This window comes from Pimephales promelas, chromosome 5 (assembly GCF_988280905.1).
Source record: "Pimephales promelas chromosome 5, fPimPro1.hap1.1, whole genome shotgun sequence".
Lineage (NCBI taxonomy): Eukaryota > Metazoa > Chordata > Actinopteri > Cypriniformes > Leuciscidae > Pimephales > Pimephales promelas.
The window spans coordinates 16,671,013-16,690,582 of NC_142773.1; the positions used below are offsets into that span (position 1 = coordinate 16,671,013).

General features: G+C 37.2%; 1 protein-coding gene across 3 annotated transcripts in view; it reads left to right on the forward strand.

Annotated features, from left to right (window-relative positions):
- dipk2aa (divergent protein kinase domain 2Aa) overlaps positions 1-10,267 on the forward strand; it is a 29,024-nt gene extending 18,757 nt beyond the window's left edge. For all 3 annotated transcript variants that reach the window (XM_089131037.1, XM_039661285.2, XM_039661286.2), the window contains one exon: positions 8,007-10,267. In XM_089131037.1, the coding sequence (XP_088987163.1) occupies positions 8,007-8,347 (341 nt within the window). In that variant the 3' untranslated portion in view covers positions 8,348-10,267. The remainder of the gene's footprint in view (positions 1-8,006) is intronic.
- The last annotated feature ends 9,303 nt before the right edge of the window (positions 10,268-19,570 follow it).

A 19,570-nucleotide genomic window follows, 5' to 3' on the forward strand; every position in this document is an offset into this window, starting at 1 on the left:
CAGTTTCGCGTCATTTCTGGTTCGTTTTATTGCGTGGTTTTTCATTACAAAACATGGTTTCTAGACCAGATAGAATCGTGTTGTTGTCAACTCGTTATTTGTTTGATTATTTTCAGGATTTAGACCGTATTATAGTACTGAAACAGCTCTCATTGAGTCACAAATGATATGCTCTTATCATCCGATCGTGGTTGTATCTCTATGCAGTGCGTTGTTAACTCGTGTAGTGAGTTACCTCCTGTTGTGGATCAATCACGTTGTGTTGTGTGGTGTGAACAGCTAAACAACTTGAACACTCATGATTTCACTGAGAGCAAGTCATATAGTGTGAACTGCACAGTTCAGCCCGACATTTTAAAATCATGTAGTGTGAACTAGGCATAAAATAACCAGTGTAAGTCTTGATTTTATAACGTGTGAAAAAAACAACTAATCTAATTCTTAAAGGTTTTCCCGCTTGTTGCGTCAATGTAGCCGTAAACTGGCATACCGTTTCCTCAAACAATACCGTTAGCGTTTAATTTGATAATTTGTATATTCTATGTAGGCTGTTTTCATAGTGCAATTGTTGTGTAAAAGCATGTATGCCACCTTTGAGCTGCATTAAACATAAAATCATGAAGATGGCTTTTGTTGAAGTTGATAAAAATTGTATTGGTAACAGTCTGTAGTATTCTGATATCTTTAAGTAATTGGTTAAATATTGACATAAAACCAGATACAATTAGGGTCAGATTTACTAAACTGGGCAAATTAGCGTAAGAGCACAATCCCATAAAAGCACTAATGGAAGTGGAAAGTTCTGTGGTTGATTTACTGACAATGCCCACATTAAAGAACACGGACGCAGCCGGATCATTTCCATAATGACCAACATAATCTACCAAGAACAGTGCAAATTGGCGTCTGGTTTAACCCAGACGTTAAATAAAAAATGGTGGAAATACCATTAAATTGACTTAGCGCAATCTTAGTAAATCGCATTGCGTAATAAATTTAAATACTCTCCTCACATAACTTTTGTGTCTGAAAGGGAAACTCGTAAATGCATACATGCAATAAGATCAGCTGCAAAAATGACTTTCAAAGCCTTTTCAGAGCTATTTTTTCACTGGTGTGCTTTAACGACAAACGACTTGGTTGGTGCTGATGCAAGCTGTTAGTAAATCTGTCCCATAAATTATAAATGATACCCTTACAAAGGTATTTAAACTATTTTCCTCGGAAATTATGGAAAAACTCAATCATGCCCCTGGTAGAGCCCCAAATTACCGGTAATAATGCATGGGGTTTAAATTTCAGTTTGACGTTTGATGAAGTACCGGTATTGCTATTGAAGCGTTTGTTTTGTAACATATGAACGTGGCCCAAAGCTGCACTTTTGATTCTGAACGGCAGTGAGTTGGCATGGATTGGTGCTGTGCTGGTCCAAGTGTTGTATGTGTGCCAGTGTATCTGCCATCCAGAGAGGCCAAACTGGGCTGGCGGATGAACTTGGAGCATGTGTGCTACATAACAATGGCTATTTACTTCAGCCTGCCAGCATTTATCTGAATGGAGCTCGTGTGTGTGTGTGTGTGCGTGCGTTTGCTCGCAGATGGGTCTTTCGGAAATGTTAGATAATTTTAATTGAGTTTCTATTCTGAATTGACGTATGCTTATGATGGCATATCCCTTTTCACTGGACCTGTGTGGGCATCAAGGTTCGAAGTCATTTAGCAAAGGGCACTGAATGGATGTGTTTTTATTCATTTTTATTTTATTTTAAGTTCACTCTGCTGATAATAACATCCAACAAGTGCACTAATTCAAATTAATTAAAACATGAACCTTTTAAGGATTGTCGTTCATGGCTTCAGAAACGATTTCCATTCACTGGTTCCATCCAAAGGTCGTTTCTGCTTATACGCTTTGCTTTTTTTTTCTTGAGAATATTTTAAGAGCTGCCAATTTGAGTGGGTTTAAGATGTTTTGAAGATTGTCAATCTGTTTTGTTCACACAGTGAAAGTCAATGGGGTTCTTTTGTATTGCATAGAAGTCATACAGGTTTGAAGTGACATGTTGGTGAATAAATTATCAACTATCTCTTTAATTTATGACTTTCCATCAGCTCTGGAACAGTATTTTCATATTTCATGTTTTTTTTCTCCATAAACCTCTGCATGTGATTCTCCGCACACACAGCAAAAGAGAAAAGCGCTGAAGCCAGCATGCGCTCTGATTGGCTGTGGCACATTAACTCCTCTGGATCTCATAATTGGCTCCCTCGAGAGTGATTGGCAGCATGGTGACTTCATTTTCTCTAATTAGTTATTGGCACAATATTGAGCTGTGTCAAATGACCAGGACTGCAGATCCCCCACTCTTTAAGGCACTTTATGACTCAATATAGTTCTGCTGCTGAATAGATGTCACAGCAGCCCGTGTCTATTTCTGCACTCACCTCCTCCTTCTAAAGGATCCTCAGCTTTATTGATTTGTTCAGCATTAAAATGTGTGGCCAGAGAAGAGCCTCACCTGCTTGTCAGAAGAATTTCTTATTTGTCTTCTTCCAGTGAAAAGCTGAATCAATTCAACTTCTTTATTCTGCAGATCGCCACCCAATTTTAATGTATGTTGTGCTTTTTGAAGTTAGCTTCTTTTTTTTATTGTTGTTGCCTGCTTTATGGAATATAACAGCAAGATGTTTTTCAAGTTATTTGGACCACCAGCCAAAACTTAAAGTTTTATGTAATGCAGCCTTTTTAAATTTGATTCAGTAAGAGTAATTAAATGGCAGTTAACAATTTAATAATAGCTACTACAATAATTGCCAAATAATGATAGATTCGTATGCCGTTAAAAGGACAAAATGCGTGTATGAACAATTACAGCAGTGTGAGCAAAGAGACAAAGCTCGAACGTGAAACGTAAACCTGCAGAAATGTCAAATCCCAAACTCGAGCGCAAAAAAATAGAAGAAGTAACGAAACCCTGAATGCTGACAGGTCCTACACTCGCAGGAACTGACCACAAGCTCGAGTTCTGTTCTGCCCATGTGCAAGATTTGTCACTGTGGTCACACTGCTGTAATTAACTCTGTGTTCATGCTCCCACATAAAAAAACACTCTTAAGACATGACCTTGCTTGCAAAATCATACTTTGTAAATTGGTACACTTGTATGGGAGGAATCTTTTCATAGTTCTTGAAACTAATGGCGGAAGTACCCACTTTGTTGCGCGTTTGCATCGCATGAGGGGAACAAAATAGTTCTAGGAATGTATTTTGGGGGAACTTAATTAACTCCTACCTCAGAGTAGGGTCTAACCCAGCACTATAGGAAGAACTACCAGTGACTTAAGTGTACGTTAATTGGTCGAACGCATGCCATACAAATGCCATTTTCATAAAAGGCGTGTACAGTTTTTAAAGCGTTTAAAGTGTTACAAGACATAAGCATACAGAAAGCTATTGATTACATTTACCTGTCACCTTTGAATGCACTGCACTGTTTTTGTCTTAGCCTCGATGATATATAGCACCTCAAATTGGAGATTTCTTCCCTCCTTTTACTCTTTCCATTACATAACTTATATGTCTACATCCTATCTCTGTTATCACAAAACTCTCGACTCTCAGCAAAAACACAGCTCTGATGATCACGACATCCCCCATCCTCCAGTTGTTGCCTTAAATGACGTAGCTGTTCGCTGGCTTATGTCACCTCAGAGTTCCTACTGGCAGTGCGAATGATACCAGGAAATGGGCCCTAGGGGGACATTTTGTTCCCGGGGAACTGCCCTGCTGGCCTGTTTAAATAACCACCTCGTGCAAAAGCCCCTATTAACTTCAACAGACTTCTCTGTGGGGTTGTGATTTGACGTTTTTAAGTGGTGTCAGAAGATAATATTTTGATGCGTGCAGCACAACACATTGTTGTTTGTACTGGTGAATCAGAGGGCGAGATTGGCCTTGTTTCTTGACTTTTCACCATGTCTACACCGGAAGTGACGGCCACGGCGCAATAGCTTAAGGCTGTCTACAGGACTTGAGAAATCGAACTTTGCAAATCCATTTGTCCTTGGCGTCAGAAGTTGCACGAGTGCAAACGGGGCTTCAGTTTACTCTCAGGGATTTGTGGTGCTGCGCCGCATCCAGTGTAGACAGCATCACTGATTATAATGGTTTCTATTTGCTTTTGTGGCAACACTCACGGCTAGTTTAAACGCATTGTTTTGGTTGTAGATTATCGTCTGCTTTACGTTTTCCTGGCACTGGCAGTCCTTTCACAAACAACTCCATCCTTGTTGCAGAACCATGCATCATTCATTTTTTAAGGGTGTAACGGTACATGTATTCGTATTGAACCGTTCCGGTTCGAGGCTTCCGGTTCGGTACGCATACGAACCGAACGATTCCTTGGACCATTTTTCCTGCCGACAAAATTCGTGCTGGCGCGGCCACACAACGTTGCGCAACATCAAATGGCAAGCGTAATGAAGGCGGAACAAAACTGTGCTACTCATTATGTGCTTCACGGATCGTTTATCAGTTCGGACCAGCAACATCTGTGCAGCGCGAGCCGTTCTCGATCAGGCGACACTGTTACTACAGAGATCCAGAGAAGGAAATATTTGATTTAAATCTAGTGAGAAGCATTCACATTTCTCCGTTATAAACCGTAGATCTCTATAAGATCAAACAGCGCTGACGTGGAAACCAGGAGAAACATTGTGCCGTGAATAAACTAGTAATACTTTACGTCCACAGATCAGCAACATTCACCATGGATATAGTAACACTAACTGTAACCAGTTTGGCTGAAATAGTGAAATGCTTTCAAGTACTTCACACATCTTTTTCCAGCACTTCAAAACTCAAATATGATATAAATAAATATATATATTTAAATGTTATTTTCAATGTGATGACCAAAACATTATTTATTCATCCTTCAAAGATAACTCCCATTTATAAACCTGAACGTTTCAAGATGTAGGGAAACTCAAAACTTATTTAAATTTTTTTTTTTCTTTTAACAAATAGGAAATTTCTCTGGCATTTCTTTCTTTCTGCTGTATCGAAAACGTACCGAACCGTGACTTTAAAATCGAGGTACGTACCAAACCGTGATTTTTGTGTACCGTTACACCCCTATTCATTTATATTTGTTCATGTCTCCTTGCAATACTTAATTCTGATTCTTTAATTATGGTATCTCGTGGTCTGTTATTACAAGAAACAATCTGCAATTTTATATAGCGCTATATAAATAAAGGTGAATTGACTTAACTTGACTCTTGGAGTCCTGAATTATTTTTGCTTGCCTTTTTTTTTTTTTTTTTTTAAATCAGACCAGAATTGCCTTGAAAATAGCACTGGAGCTCTCTTTTGGTCAACTACTTGGTGATTTAGGTATTATGAGTTTATCTTTTACTAGTAACGATTAGAGAAACTAAGCAGAAAAAAAAGAACAGAATTGAAGCTACAATAATCATTTTTTCGCAAATTTTCTTAATGGATTGTGTTGGTCATTATGGAAATGATCCGGCTGCATCTGTTTTTTTAATTTGCGTGTCATCAGTAGATCACGCACAGAACTTTCCACTCCCATCTACGCTTTTATAGGATGTTGCTCTCACGCTAATTTACCCTGTTTAGTAAATCTGACTCTTACTCTGCAATGATTTATACTGAAGCTCAAAGTATACTTTGTCTGGCCTACATGCTACATCAAGCTACCACAGCTACAAAACGACAACAGGTGTTAGGCTGTTTTGATTAGCTACATATTGCAATAACAGCTTTTGATTAGGGGGCTTCCCCATGGGGTCTAATGTGAACTGTGCAGCGCAGGGGTCCTAACTCTTCCTGACAAACCAGCGCCGTTTCAATTCTTTCTGCCCTGGCTCCGCTTCATGGGGAAAATAAAATAAAATCAGTTTCATTTTTTTCTGAATTCCGTTTGTTGTGAAACTTAGTTTAACATAAATTTAGTAAAAGCTTATTTTTTTAGGGCCTATTAAATACATTTCACAGTTTTCCATTTTAATTTAAATAATCAAAAAGCATCTAAACAATTCATAAAATTTTAACAGTTTATTAACTGATTACTTTTTTTTTTTTTTACAATAATAAGGCCTTGTGAACCGTTTAATTTTTTTCTAGAGATGTACCGATATGAAAGATTTTGTCCGATAACTGATATATTGGCTGATAAATCTAAATGCAAATCTTTATATAATTTTTGAGAGCCTGATTACAAAAACAAAACTCTCACTATTAAAAGTCATGTCCCAAACACAAATATAATGATGTACTCATTATAATTTTATGTATAGCCTATATGATTTGAACTGCACATGTTGCACTGAACTGTATTTTCCTTTTTTTTTTTTAAGTGATTCAAATCATATTTTTAAGCAATTTTGAAACTATCATGTTGAATAGTGCGCATTTGAAGTGTCTCTGCTGTTGGAAATAATACATTAATTACCAGCTTTAATAAATTGGCCAAATTTTCTTATTGGACTGATAACGATAACATTAAAAATGAACATATCGAATATAGAACATATAAAATTCTATGTTTTCCATTAAAATTGTTCTGTATTTATTAGGGCTGGGTAAAAAATATTGATTTCTCGATATTAATCGATTCTCATTTTTACGAACCGATATCGATTCTTAAGTCTCAAGAATCGATTAGTCATCCTGTTTCATTTGAATGAATGGGACATTGTCTCGCGGCTGCGCACATCCCAAAAAATCGCAATAATCTTTGTCCTTTGTTACTATTGATATGAAACAAAGTCTCAGTTTTCAAATTACGTCCATTTTCTTTAGAAATTCAAAAACATAAATAGCGTTTTGGCGCTGTGGCGCTGTGGCGTGAGATCGCTCTGGCGCAGCTCAAGAGAAGCAGTAGCGCTGATCTATCTTCCGGGTTAATAATACCAGTTACAGCACGAAATAAACCTGAATGAGCATCTGAAAGTGTGTTAAAGATAGAGTACAACTTATCGAAATCCGTATCATGTCACATTGATTCGCCAATCAGCGTTTTAACCGTGGAAAGACGTCAGTTAAACAGCTTGTAATCAATGTCATGTATCGTCATATTTACCTCAGAAAACCCACATAAACTCGTTAGTCAGCTAGAAAAAAAATAACTTTTTTGATAAATAACATTTTGATAAATATATACACCATATTACATATGCATTATAATCTTAATGTTCTTCAATATTTAATGCATATTTGAATAAATCTGGCAAGTTGTTTATGACAGCCACCATTTAAATGTTTATATTTCGTATAATCTTCTTATTATAAAAATAAATAAAAGTGTAATTTAAGTGTTTGTATAGCTACAAAACAGTTCATTATCACCTTCATATTAGGCTAATGAAGCCTATAGGCTACAACTAGACTCCCATAGTTTACAGCATTAGATTTGGAGAGATTTGATTCCCTTTAGAAAAATGGCCATTTATTGTAACTGATATCCAAAATAATCGATATTGAATTGAATCCAATTGTAATCAAAATCGAATCGAATGGCAAGCTTGTGAATCGAAATCGAATCGAATTGTGAAATTTGTCTCAATACCCAGCCCTAGTATTAATGATTTAACACAAGTTTATTTTTTGTTCAGTCTGCAGCGCCCATCCGCATAGAGGCGTGCAGAAACATGCTGACTTCAGATTTAAACAGTCTTTTTGTGGTTTAATATTCACAGACACTAGCACATATCATGATTTGATTAAGTGTACAGCTTTACGTATGATGTACTCGTCAAATTCATTGACATTCGCAGTACTCTAAAATTCCATTTTTATGACTGGATTCTGCGATTCTATCCAGGTTTTCTGCAATGTGGAAATCAAAAGTCCCTAACTTCAGACTATTTGATTCTAGAACATCTAGTTTCACCCCAGAAACATGGGCTATAAATGTCTTTTGGCAAATATTATGCACCCTTTGACTGATTTTTATTTTTTCTTCTTTTTAAACCACTCAGATAAACCAGAGAACTATGACGTGTGGTACGAGAGCCGCTACGAGGAATGCGACAAAGAAGCCTGCCTCTCCTTCTCCAAGGACATCCTCTGCTCGCGAGTCACCGTGGACCACAACTACTATGCTGTCTGTCAGAACCTCCTCTCCAGATTCGCCACCTGGCGTGGCACCACGGGGGGTCTCCTGCACGACCCCCCTGCTGACGTGGTCAAAGACGGGCGTCTCGCGACCCTGCTGGACGAGTGCACCAAACCTCAGAAACGTTACGGCCGCTACCAGGCAGCTAAAGAACTGCGGGAGTTCCTGACACAACTCACACAGCTGAGCAATACTAACAGGTAGTGCTAAGAACAAGGGGACGCTGCCTCCTGCAATATCCCCTCAAAAAAAGACATCAGAAGTACTTTTACAAATGCGCTGCCGGATTCTGGAACGCATTTGTCCACCTTCAAGGGAGTTGCTGTTTCGTCGCCACTATCAATCATGCCAACATTGGTTCCAGTCCTGTCTCCGGGGCTAATTTAGAAGTTTGCACATGAACATGGATTAAAGGGTCGTGTGAAAAATCAGCAGACTACAGGCTCGAGCTGCTGTGATCGCACTAGTGTGTGTCTGTGTGTGTGTGTGACTGTGAGCTGATGCTTCGGTGAACCCTCACTGCTATTAACGGTTCTGATCAGAATCATATAATGCGGTTTCTAATTAATTTATAAATTGGGTGCTCTAAGTGCTGTGGTTATTATTGATGTGACACAGGGAGTGGTGAATTTTTAAAAAAAAAGTGTTCGGGGCATGTTTAACCCTCCCAAAAAAAGAAACAAATATTTTAGTATATTCCCATTTTGGCCAGGAATATATTTATATTTTTAGGAACAATTTGATTTTGCATATTATCTTCCAAAATTCTCATTATAATGCCAAATATTTAACTTATGTTTTTTTTTTTTTTTCTTTTTTTTTTTTTCGTTGTTGTTTGTTTTTGTTTGTTTGTTTTGGGGGGAGGGTGTTTAGTTTTAGTTATTTTGCGTAGGATTTTTTTCATTGTTTTTAGTTGTTTTTTTTTATTTGTATTTTATTTATTTTTTTTTGGGGGGGGGGTTGCTGTATTAATTCATGTTAATCTCATTACATTAATACTATACATTTCAAAAATAGTGTAAAAAGATATTTATTTAAAGCATCATAAATTTAAGGAAGTTTTATACTACCATGATGTATAATTATTTTTTACTTGTCAAATTACACTAAGCAATTTCTTTTTTTGGGAGTGGTATGAAAGATCACCAGGACATGTTCTTGACAGGATTTGAGATTCATCCATTTGTGTTTTTCTTTATATTCAAATAACCACCTGATTCCTTTGCTACATGAATCTTGGTGAAGTCTTAACTGAATTTGAAAGTGTGCTTGGTCAAATTATGCCTCTTTGCGAAGGAATATTTGATCAAGTGTTTCATGTTACAATGAATGAACCTTTTTGGTGAGACGTTGATGCTTTTTGTAAAAGTGGCAGTCAGTGTCAGTGATGGTAGTTGGACGACATGATTTAAAAAAAAAGTAACCTGAAAAAATATAACAAAACAACAAAATAGAGTTGAAACAACTGAGTATGCAAGATTAAAAATACCAAAGAATAGTGTCACCATTGTGTGGTTCATTTTGTTCTTTTAGCAATGCTTTGACCAAGATCTTTTAAAAGGGAAATCACTATAAATCTCTTATTTTTCATGTTTCTGTGTTCATTAACCTTTGTTGTTGTTTTTTGGACTGATGCAGTTTAATTTTTCATAAGCTGGCAACCACAACATACCGTCACATTCACTTGCACTTGCATTAAGTTTACAGAGACAAGTTGCACTACATGTTCAGATCATACTTTTTCCTCTTAGACTCTTTCATTTTTGCCCTCTTATCAATTTTGTCCTCTAAATATTTTTTGTGTGATTTTTGTTTTTATGCCCTACTAATGTTACCCATGTTTGTAATAAGCAATATCGGGAGTTGATTGAGCTTAATTAACTATCGCTTTAAAAAATCCTCATTTCACATTGGTTTGAAGACATTCCGACCTTTTCAACTCTGCTGATTATGTTCAAGTTTGAGTTATTTGTGCATTTTCTGTAAGAAAAATGTCTGCTTTCTGTATGTGTGTTCTGAGACTGTGGAAAAGTCTGGTGGTCGTACTGTGCCTTTCATTCAAAAGTTGTATTTTCGACTGGATAAGAATTTAAAAGTATATTAAAGTTTATCTATACTTACCTGTTCTGATGTATTTTCTTTAATTGAATCATCAGTATCAATCCATTATGGGGTTTGACAATAGCAATAGTGTGTGTGTGTATCCTGGTAAACCCTATGTAATGGGGACAAATTGTCCCGACAAAGATGGCAATATCCGAAATCCTTTTTGTTGGGATTTTTTTTTGTAAAATGGTTTACAAGTCATACAAATGCCGTGGTCACACCTGTAGCTCCTTTCCTTTGTTTCTGAAACGAGGTTTAAAACTTTTACAATGTTACGATTTCTCTTTGTTTGGTTCACTTTCACATAGCAACATTTCTAAATGGACCAAAAGTAGTTAATACGAGTCAAGTACTCATTGTACACATACCCAAATTTCAAAAAGGCATTTTACTTCATCTATGATTCATATTGAGAGGCACTGACAAAACAAATACTGCTGTTTTTCATACAAGATATACGCATTTGCCTATTATATATTGTGATACAGCCTGTTTTTTTTTTTTGGCTCGTTCAGGCGATCTCAGGCCGGTTATTTTGTTGCGGATCCAAGCGAGATCCTGTTTAGGCTGTTGAAAACACAAGGCCCTCTGCTGAAAAAATGCACAAGGTTCTGCAACAAATGCTCCAAAATGAGCCATGTGTAAAACGCACTAAATTGTTTAATATATGTAAAAATCCAGAATGTTTGATGGGTAGTTTTAGGGTTAAGGGATAGAATATACAGTTTGTACAGTATAAAAATAATTTGGTAACACTTTACTTGAAGGGGTGTGCATAAGACTAACATGACACCTTCATAATCATGACATGACTTGTTATGAATATGAAGGAAGTTTTATACATGTGTTATTCGCTCAGTTATGACATTTTTAATGCGAATATGACATTGTTTGAGATGTCTTTGTTATGACACCTTGACATAAACCAATACATCATAACCTGTCAGAGTCTTTGTCATGACAACTTGACATTAGTAAGACAACACAAACTGTCATAAACAAGACATAGCAGATTAATTATCAAACATTGACATAGGCTGTCATGAAGCCATTATATCTATTTAATGACAAATTCAATGTGTACCACTGTAGTTGAGGTCACGAAAAATATTCATGACAGTTATAATGCCTCATGACCGTTTAACTTAATTTAATGTCAAGTTGTCATGACAAAGACACTGACGGGTCATGTATTGGTTTGTGTCAAGGTGTCATAACAAAGACATCTTAAACAATGTCATAATTTGCATTCAAAATGTCATTATTGAGCAAAAGACATTTAATGACAGTTGTCACAAACATGCATAAACCCTATTTCATATTCAATGGTTATGAAGGTGGCATGTCAGCCTTATGCACACCCCTTCAAGTAAAGTGTTACCAATAATTTTGTCTATGGAATGTCCCCATAAAACATAAAAAACCCAACATGTGTGTGTCTGAGGAATTCCATATGGTTTCATCTGGAAAAAAGCCAACGCACATATCCCGAGAAGGAACCACAGAGAAGTGTGAGAAGACTGCTAGACTAACAAAACAGAACATGAACCCTTTTTCAGTTTAGTCCTTCTACAGAATGTGAAATTGCTTAAGGATAACCTGAGTTCAAGAATTACTGTCTGGTAAAGCATTACTTTTGTTGGACAACATACTGTAAATAAATATAAAGTGTTTGCCGTTTGGGTTGATCGCAGAAGTCATTTATATGATGGCCTGAAGCTGGAGTCGAGGTTTGCCCTCCTTTGAGCGCGTTCTGGTGATGAATGGAGCGACTCTGAGCTAAAGTTAAACACATTCACCCATGGCATCCTAAATATAGATTTCTTCCTCTGGTTGCAAAACCCACAGCAAGGATTAGAGAATACAGAGTCAGCGCCATTCTGACAGTTCTCGAAATCTAGTGAAGGGGAAAATCGAGGGGGAAAAAAGACATCCAATGCCCCGAAACATATTATTCACCCGTTTCATACACTCCAGGCTAAACAAAAAGAAAGTTTCAGGCTGCCCAAGGGTCGAGGAAAGTGGAAAAAGTACATGTGCCCCAGTGCCAGAAATGTCTTAGAAAACTTAGCAATATTTGTGATTTGAAGGGCCCTTTTTTTTTTCAAATATAAAATCATAGGCTACTAAATGCTTCAATTGAATAATTGAACTGAAATACTTACATAATCATATACATATCAAATCATATGAAGCCACTAAGAGGACATGGTGATGGAAAAAAGTATGAGATGGGAAAAAAAATAAGTCAATGATTTTGCGTTCCCCTGAGAAACTTTGCGTTCCATTTTGCGAAACATTTCTGTTTTTTATTGAAAACAGTTGAATTAATATTTTTATTGAAACCAGGATTTTTTTTTTTCAGAATTCTTTATTGTATAGAAAATTCAATGAACCACATTTATGATAAATAGAAATGTTTGGTAGCTTTATAAATACATCCTTGCTGAATCAAAGGGATTTCACTTTGAAATACATTTTTGACATGTTTTATCTTACCTCAAGGGCATCCAAGATGTTGGTGTCTTTGTTTCCACAGTATTTTGAATTTTGATATTTTTCGGTCAAACCGTTGTTGTCTCTCAGTCATATAATGGAGATTATGGGGCCCACCTCAAAGAGCATGCACCGAGAAGTCCAAATTAAACATGATTTAATGACTCGTGAATGTAAGTAGCCTACATATTGATGGCCTAAGACACGAAACGAGCGGTTTGTGTGAGAAAACGAACAGTATTTATATATCGTTTTTACCTCTTGTAATCAATCACAGCCACGTCCAACTGATGCGAAGGCACTGGCGCTTTGGTCTGCGCATGCGCCGGAAGTCACTTATTGTTTACACAGAGATTTCGGAAGTTTTACCTTTAAGATCTAAACATATTTAGACAGGAAATCGCAATGGAAGACGTAGCGTAGGTAAGCTAAAACATATCAAAAAATAATTTCAAAGTGAACTATCCCTTTAATTCTTTGAATGGATGGAACTTTTGAACCGTAGTGTATTTTGCAGACAGACACTTTTATATTCAAGTGTGACTACCAGCTTTACACCCAGCCTATGCCTAGTTTACTATGCATATCCTCATCTGCATATCATTTGCATATACAAATTCATCCACATGATACCATGTACAAGGTACAAGACATTAGGAAAATATGAGGTAAGGATGTGCCATAAAATTGTTAAAAATCATTTAGTAGCCTACCCTTGCCTTGTTTTTGAATAAATAACATTAATGAGAATGGCATATTTAATCTAAATGTGTATATCAGATGTAAAACGTAGTTTAAATCATTCTTTGATTTATTAAAACTGTATTGTGAACATGCACTGTATTTACGAATAGAAGATTTAATAGTGATTTTCCTTCATCTGCCGTCAGTCCCTCAGCTCACCATCAGTGTCGCCAGAGACAATTTATATAGAGACATGCCACTTCCTAAATCCTCAACACAATATACGGAAAACCCATAACGCCAAAGATGGCGGTTGTATATGCACACGTCCCGCTCCTCCCACTGGAAAGCCAATCGTCTGCTTTTAACAGTCAAGTCGGGAAACATTTAAGCCTATCAGCTGGTTTCACTGACGCACACGCACATTTGATTTTTGCGACAGCGGAGACGAGAACCTTTGCGCCTGTGTAGTAAAAGTATAACCTGTGGGGAAAAGGGCATTTTAAACCTTATTTTGGGGCAAACTCATCAAACTTTTTCAGCGATTTTTATCATATGCCCGGAGGCGTTGCCAAGATGGCGACGGAGTGGCATGACTTGCCTAAAAGGACTTTGGTGTCGCCAAACTAGCGGTGCGCTAATTTTCCCATTAAGTTTGTTTTTTTAAATCACAACCCTTTAAGCTTACTACACATACCAGGACTACACAGTCCTGTTTTGTACGTACAGCAGGTTATAAATGAGGCCCCTGGTCTTTTTAGGAAAGATGAGGTGTTCTACCACGTCTTTAGTTATGGAGAAAAGCAGAGAGGAAGAAAGGAACATTTATATTTCCTCTGAATATACATAATTAGATTAGTATTCCCCTGAATGATCTGAATATAACGTACATAATATGAGCATAAGTTCAGTCATTATTTCATTGGTACGACGGTGTGAAACTGTACGAGTCAAGACACCGGTCATGACCTCAGAGGCACCGTACCGTCTGAACTCAGTTTAAAACATGCTGTAGTCTTTATTTTTATCTGATGGTTATGCAGAATAGTCAAGGTAGGGCAACATAGTCGCCAATGTGAAATGAAGCTTCACAGGTTGTGGAGACTGTTACGGTCGGCTGCAACTTCCGTTGTGGAATTAATAACCTCTTTATGTGATGAAAAAACTGAGGTTTTAGTCATTTTCAAACCAAATTAAAACCAACTTGACATTTAATGTCTGCCTGATTTCTGTCTGTCAGGGCAAACTCACACTACAGGACTGTAAAGACTCCCTGAATTGCTGGTGCTCAACAACAAGGTCTCTTGTCATATGCCATCTTCTCATAGCAAAATATTGTCATATACTACACAACGCAATCAACAATTCACTGTGATTTGGAGATTTTCCCGTTCCCATCTGCACTGTGATTGGCTGGATTAGTTGCACCTTGTTGTTGAATTAGACACACAAGATCCAACCCGATCTCACCGCAATTTGTACGTATTTATCTAATTTGTACAAATTCACACAACCTCACTTGTACAAATGCGTATGATTTTTGCTAAGTCGTACATATTTTACGAGTTGCCAAATTCGAATGAATTCGTACGAATGACCAACCCCTGACCCCGCCCCTAAACCTACCCATCACCTACCCGTGGTTAACCCATTTAAGCCCACCGGCAACTATAGTTGCCGCTTTGTATAGTTGTCATTTTCCTTGTGTAAGTATTTTTCTAGATGTTATCCATGTTGAATGTCGCAATGTCATGCAAGGAAACAACCAAATAAAGGATTTCAAGAAAAAAAAAAGGTATTCACTTCCTTCCTGTCACATGAGGCTGTCAACTTCCTACCCCTACTTCCAGGAAGCATGGCGAAGACAAACCCTCCCAAAGAAAGCAAATTTTCATATTACTAATAAGTATTTTTTGTTGACATATATATATCAATATAATCATGAAGGTCTCTAGAATCCTCTAAACAAAACAAATCTTACAATAGATCTATAGTTTTTTGTATACTTAGTCAAAAGTGCAAGCGGCAACTATAGTTGCCGGTGGGCAAATGCCTTGTAAGTACATATATCATGGGGAAATGGGGTATACTGTGTTAATAGGTTAATAATTCAAGGTTATTGGACTTGTTTAATAAGTTTACCCTTTTATGCACTGTTATTTTAGTTTTTTGCCATTTTGCCATTTGTTTATATATATATATATATATATATATATATACATACATACATTATACATATATACACATTATGCAATATGCATATACATATATATACACTTTGCAACAAATTACATTTTTGATATATGCATATCTACATATTATGAAATCATAATTATAACAATATAAGTTACTTTTTGTCAAAGTTTAGCAGTTTTTGTACTGAAAAAAAAAAATATCAGTTTTTCAATAATGTTACATTATGATTAGAACCAAACCTGATCAGGATGTTACAAAGAGAAAAGTTGCAGTCTTTAGAGTTTATAATTTATTTCAAACATCTTTTTTTCATATAATTCAAAAAATTGTGTGAAGTGTGCCACCAAATTTCTGTGTTCTTTCTGATTTTGAGGATGAATTTTGTCCATTGACAAAAATCATTTGATTCGATAACATTATTGAAAAACAGATTTTTTCCAGTACAAAAAATGCCTAAACTTCGACAAAAAGTTACTTTTATTGTTATAATTGTGATTTCATAATATCTAGATATGAAAACAACTGGAAAAACTTGTGAAAATATGTCTTTCATTTAGTCAAATATAGCAAATCGCAAATAGTGGAGCTCTGCAGCCATCTACTGGTTAAAGTGATAATTTGTTACTTTTAAAACGGCATTTTCCAAAAGATTGGCAAAAATCTTACACTAAACCATGTCAAATTGTCCATGTTATCCCCATAAATGAAAGTTAGAAATGTGGGTCAAAAAGACCCCAAACAGCACACAAGGTTTAAGACAAACGGATTTGTTGTTTGTTGTGTTTTTATATTCAAGACATTATAAGCTATAGATTCCGCTTTTTGGGTTCGCATCAAACATTCTTCGACTTTTATACACAATAAATTTGTTTATGAATAAAGATTGATCTGTTGAAAGCAGTTATTTTGAGATAGATGCCAAATGTTCTCCTCCTATTCATATTTAACATTGATGGGGTTCATACAACATATTTGCCCACCGGCAACTATAGTTGCCGCACATTAAAATACGATTTTCAAGAAGAAAAAAAAAAACCTGAGGAAATAAATGCAGAACATGTTCACATAGGACATTATTAACACGACTATATGCATGAAACCATTCAGAAAAATTTGGGCACAAATGGGTTAAGATGAATCGTACGGAATTCGTACGAATCAGCCACCTTTTACTCACTTGTATGAATTGGTCGTAAGATAGCGTTGCAAGATCACACGGCTCATACTTGATGAGCATCAGCGACCACAACGAGCACCGATTTGGCCACGATCCGAGAGATTTCCAAGGTCTGCGACAGCAAAATCCAGCCAAAAGTCGTGTAATGTCCGCTTGCCTTGAGTGTGCAAGAAATCATCTGAAGAAAATAATCGTGTTCAGAACACATCTGCGTCTTATGGTCAGAGGACCGTCCAGCTGTCTGGGGTTAGATAAACTGTTTCATTATCTGAATGTTTGGTCAGGTTCACAAAGTAAACTTCATGAAATCAATTTGTAAGTGGCAAATTTACAACTGTGTATTATGTTATTCAGTCTCAACGGGAAACTTTTGCACATCGTGGCCACTTTGTTGATGATTATGCAGACAAAAACATCACATCATAAATGTCAGCATGTACTCGATAAAGCCACATGGCTGTGGTTTTATGAAATTTGAGCTGAAGGCACAGATGTTACAGCAATGGTTCACTGTAAATAGGGGCAGCAGGAAAGAAGCAAATACGTTTCTGCAGTGAAACTGCTGTTTTTTTTAATGTGAGGGGACAAAGGGGAAAACTAAGATAAAAGAATTGAGATCTATGACTATCACCGGAACTGACAGTACCAACAACTCCATAAGCAGCTCTATATATACTGTCAAATCAGAACACACACAACCTTAGCTATAGTTGCCCTCTGTGACAGCATCCTAGTAAGACAAAGTTAAGCTCAAGACTCGCAAAGGATTTCATAGGTGATGTGAGGAGATGGTCCTCATGGCAGAACACAAAATCCAGGGGACCAATTCCTCCCACCTTACATATACCTAAACCTACCCATCTCCACCCCCTGTACCCTAATCCCACCCCTTATCCTACCCATCTCCACCCCTTAGATCTGGATCCAACTCCGCCCCCTGGATCTCGTGTACTGCAATGAGGTTTTACTGGATGTGAGAGGAACCCTGGTATGCTGTAGTAAAGGGCACATATCATGCAAAATCCACTTTTTTAGCCCTTAAATGCATTTTGTTGTATATTTGGAGTGTTTATAAGTACAGAAAAGATGAAATCATTCTCTTCAGGTGCTTCGTTTATATCTTTATATGCTGTTTTGGTCATATTTTTCAACCTGTTCAGATTTTTCTGTTCTCTATGACGTATTTTGAACAATTACGTCACCGTATTAGCAGCGGAACTGACAAATAAGGACATTGACTACCGGCCCAAAACTTTGAGCAATCCGCCATTATTATTTCTCGCTCCGATTTTGTAGTCCGAGTTCAATGATGCAGAAGTTATGAGAGGGCTAGTCAAAATGTTCGGTTGTTGGATGTAGTGACCTGAAGCACTTCAAGGAATGCCACTTCAACAACCTCCACCAGTAACGTTATACAGAAGGGTTTGCCTTTCGACTTCGTCTGAATGAGGGGTAAATTCCTTCTATCATTTAGCTGGTGTGTTTTCTGATGCTTTCTAAACGCAAGTTATCATATTATTATCAATACAGATTTTTAGTGGTAAGATCAGACCGTAGTCATTTATCTTGTCAGTGTGCTTGTTTTAACAAGAGAAATAGTCGACTTTCACTAATAACACAACATAGTTAACTTACATACCACTGCATCCATATAAAGAGGTTGTTCTGCAGGTTCGTCGTCGTCTTTTTCAACTCGCTCGCTCTGGCTCGAATATGTAAGGCTTGATGGACAAGTCTTCCGTTGTTGACATTTTGTTAACGTGTGAAAATGTTCTTTGAAGCTATAGTAATCGTATATCTCTTATCAAACTACAATAATGGCCGAACGCGGGGAGTTGAACCGACCGTGAACTCATCGACCTGGAGAGCGGGCAGGGTATGACGCATCTCCTTTTTATTTAAAGGGGACGCTTTGAAACGGGTCGCTCAAAGACGCACATCAGAAAAGGGGCCTGTGGAGCTATAATAATGAGGAATTTAGACCCAAGCATTGCAGTTATGCTTTATATAGACCACAAATGTATGATTTATAAGTAAAAATGAATGATTTAAAAGCATGTACCCTTTAACATATAGGACATACACATTTTGTCGGTAAAATTAGTATTTTTTAAATTATTTAAAGCAGTTTTTGTTGATCATTTGTTTGAAGGCTCCAGCGTCCATGTGACCCTACATATGCAACGCATTCTCACCCCAAGGCGTCACCTTTGACCATGCTTCAATATTTGACGTTTTAGGCGCCCTTTAGCGTCACTTACATGACGCGATCCTACGGCGTCATCAAACTGACGCTAAAGGAAAGCGTCTGTTAGAGGACGCGGTTAGGTTTAGGTGTGGGGTGGGGGTAGGGTACACGCGATCCTAGGGCGTCATCTTACTCACGCTAAAGGGCGCCTAAAGCGTCAGATATTGAAGCATGTCCAAATGCTTCCCAAGGCGTCAGTTAGGTGACGCCTTGGGGGTGAGAATGGGCTGACATATGACAAGCGGTTTGAAAAATAAATGCATGTGGGGTAAAATAGTCATAGGAGGACTATATACTGTATCTATTCAGGGGGTTCACTCGTATTAATATGAATAGGAGAAAGTGCACCATGCAATATGGTGGAATCCTGGTGCTGAGATCTGGAGGGAAAAACATAAAACTGCAGCACAGAATAGCCAATTTTCCATCTATCTCAAGACATCAGTATGGAATAAAAAAACAAACAAAAAAAGAAGGCTAAACAAACTGCACTTGTGATCCAGTATTCTAAAAGGTGAAA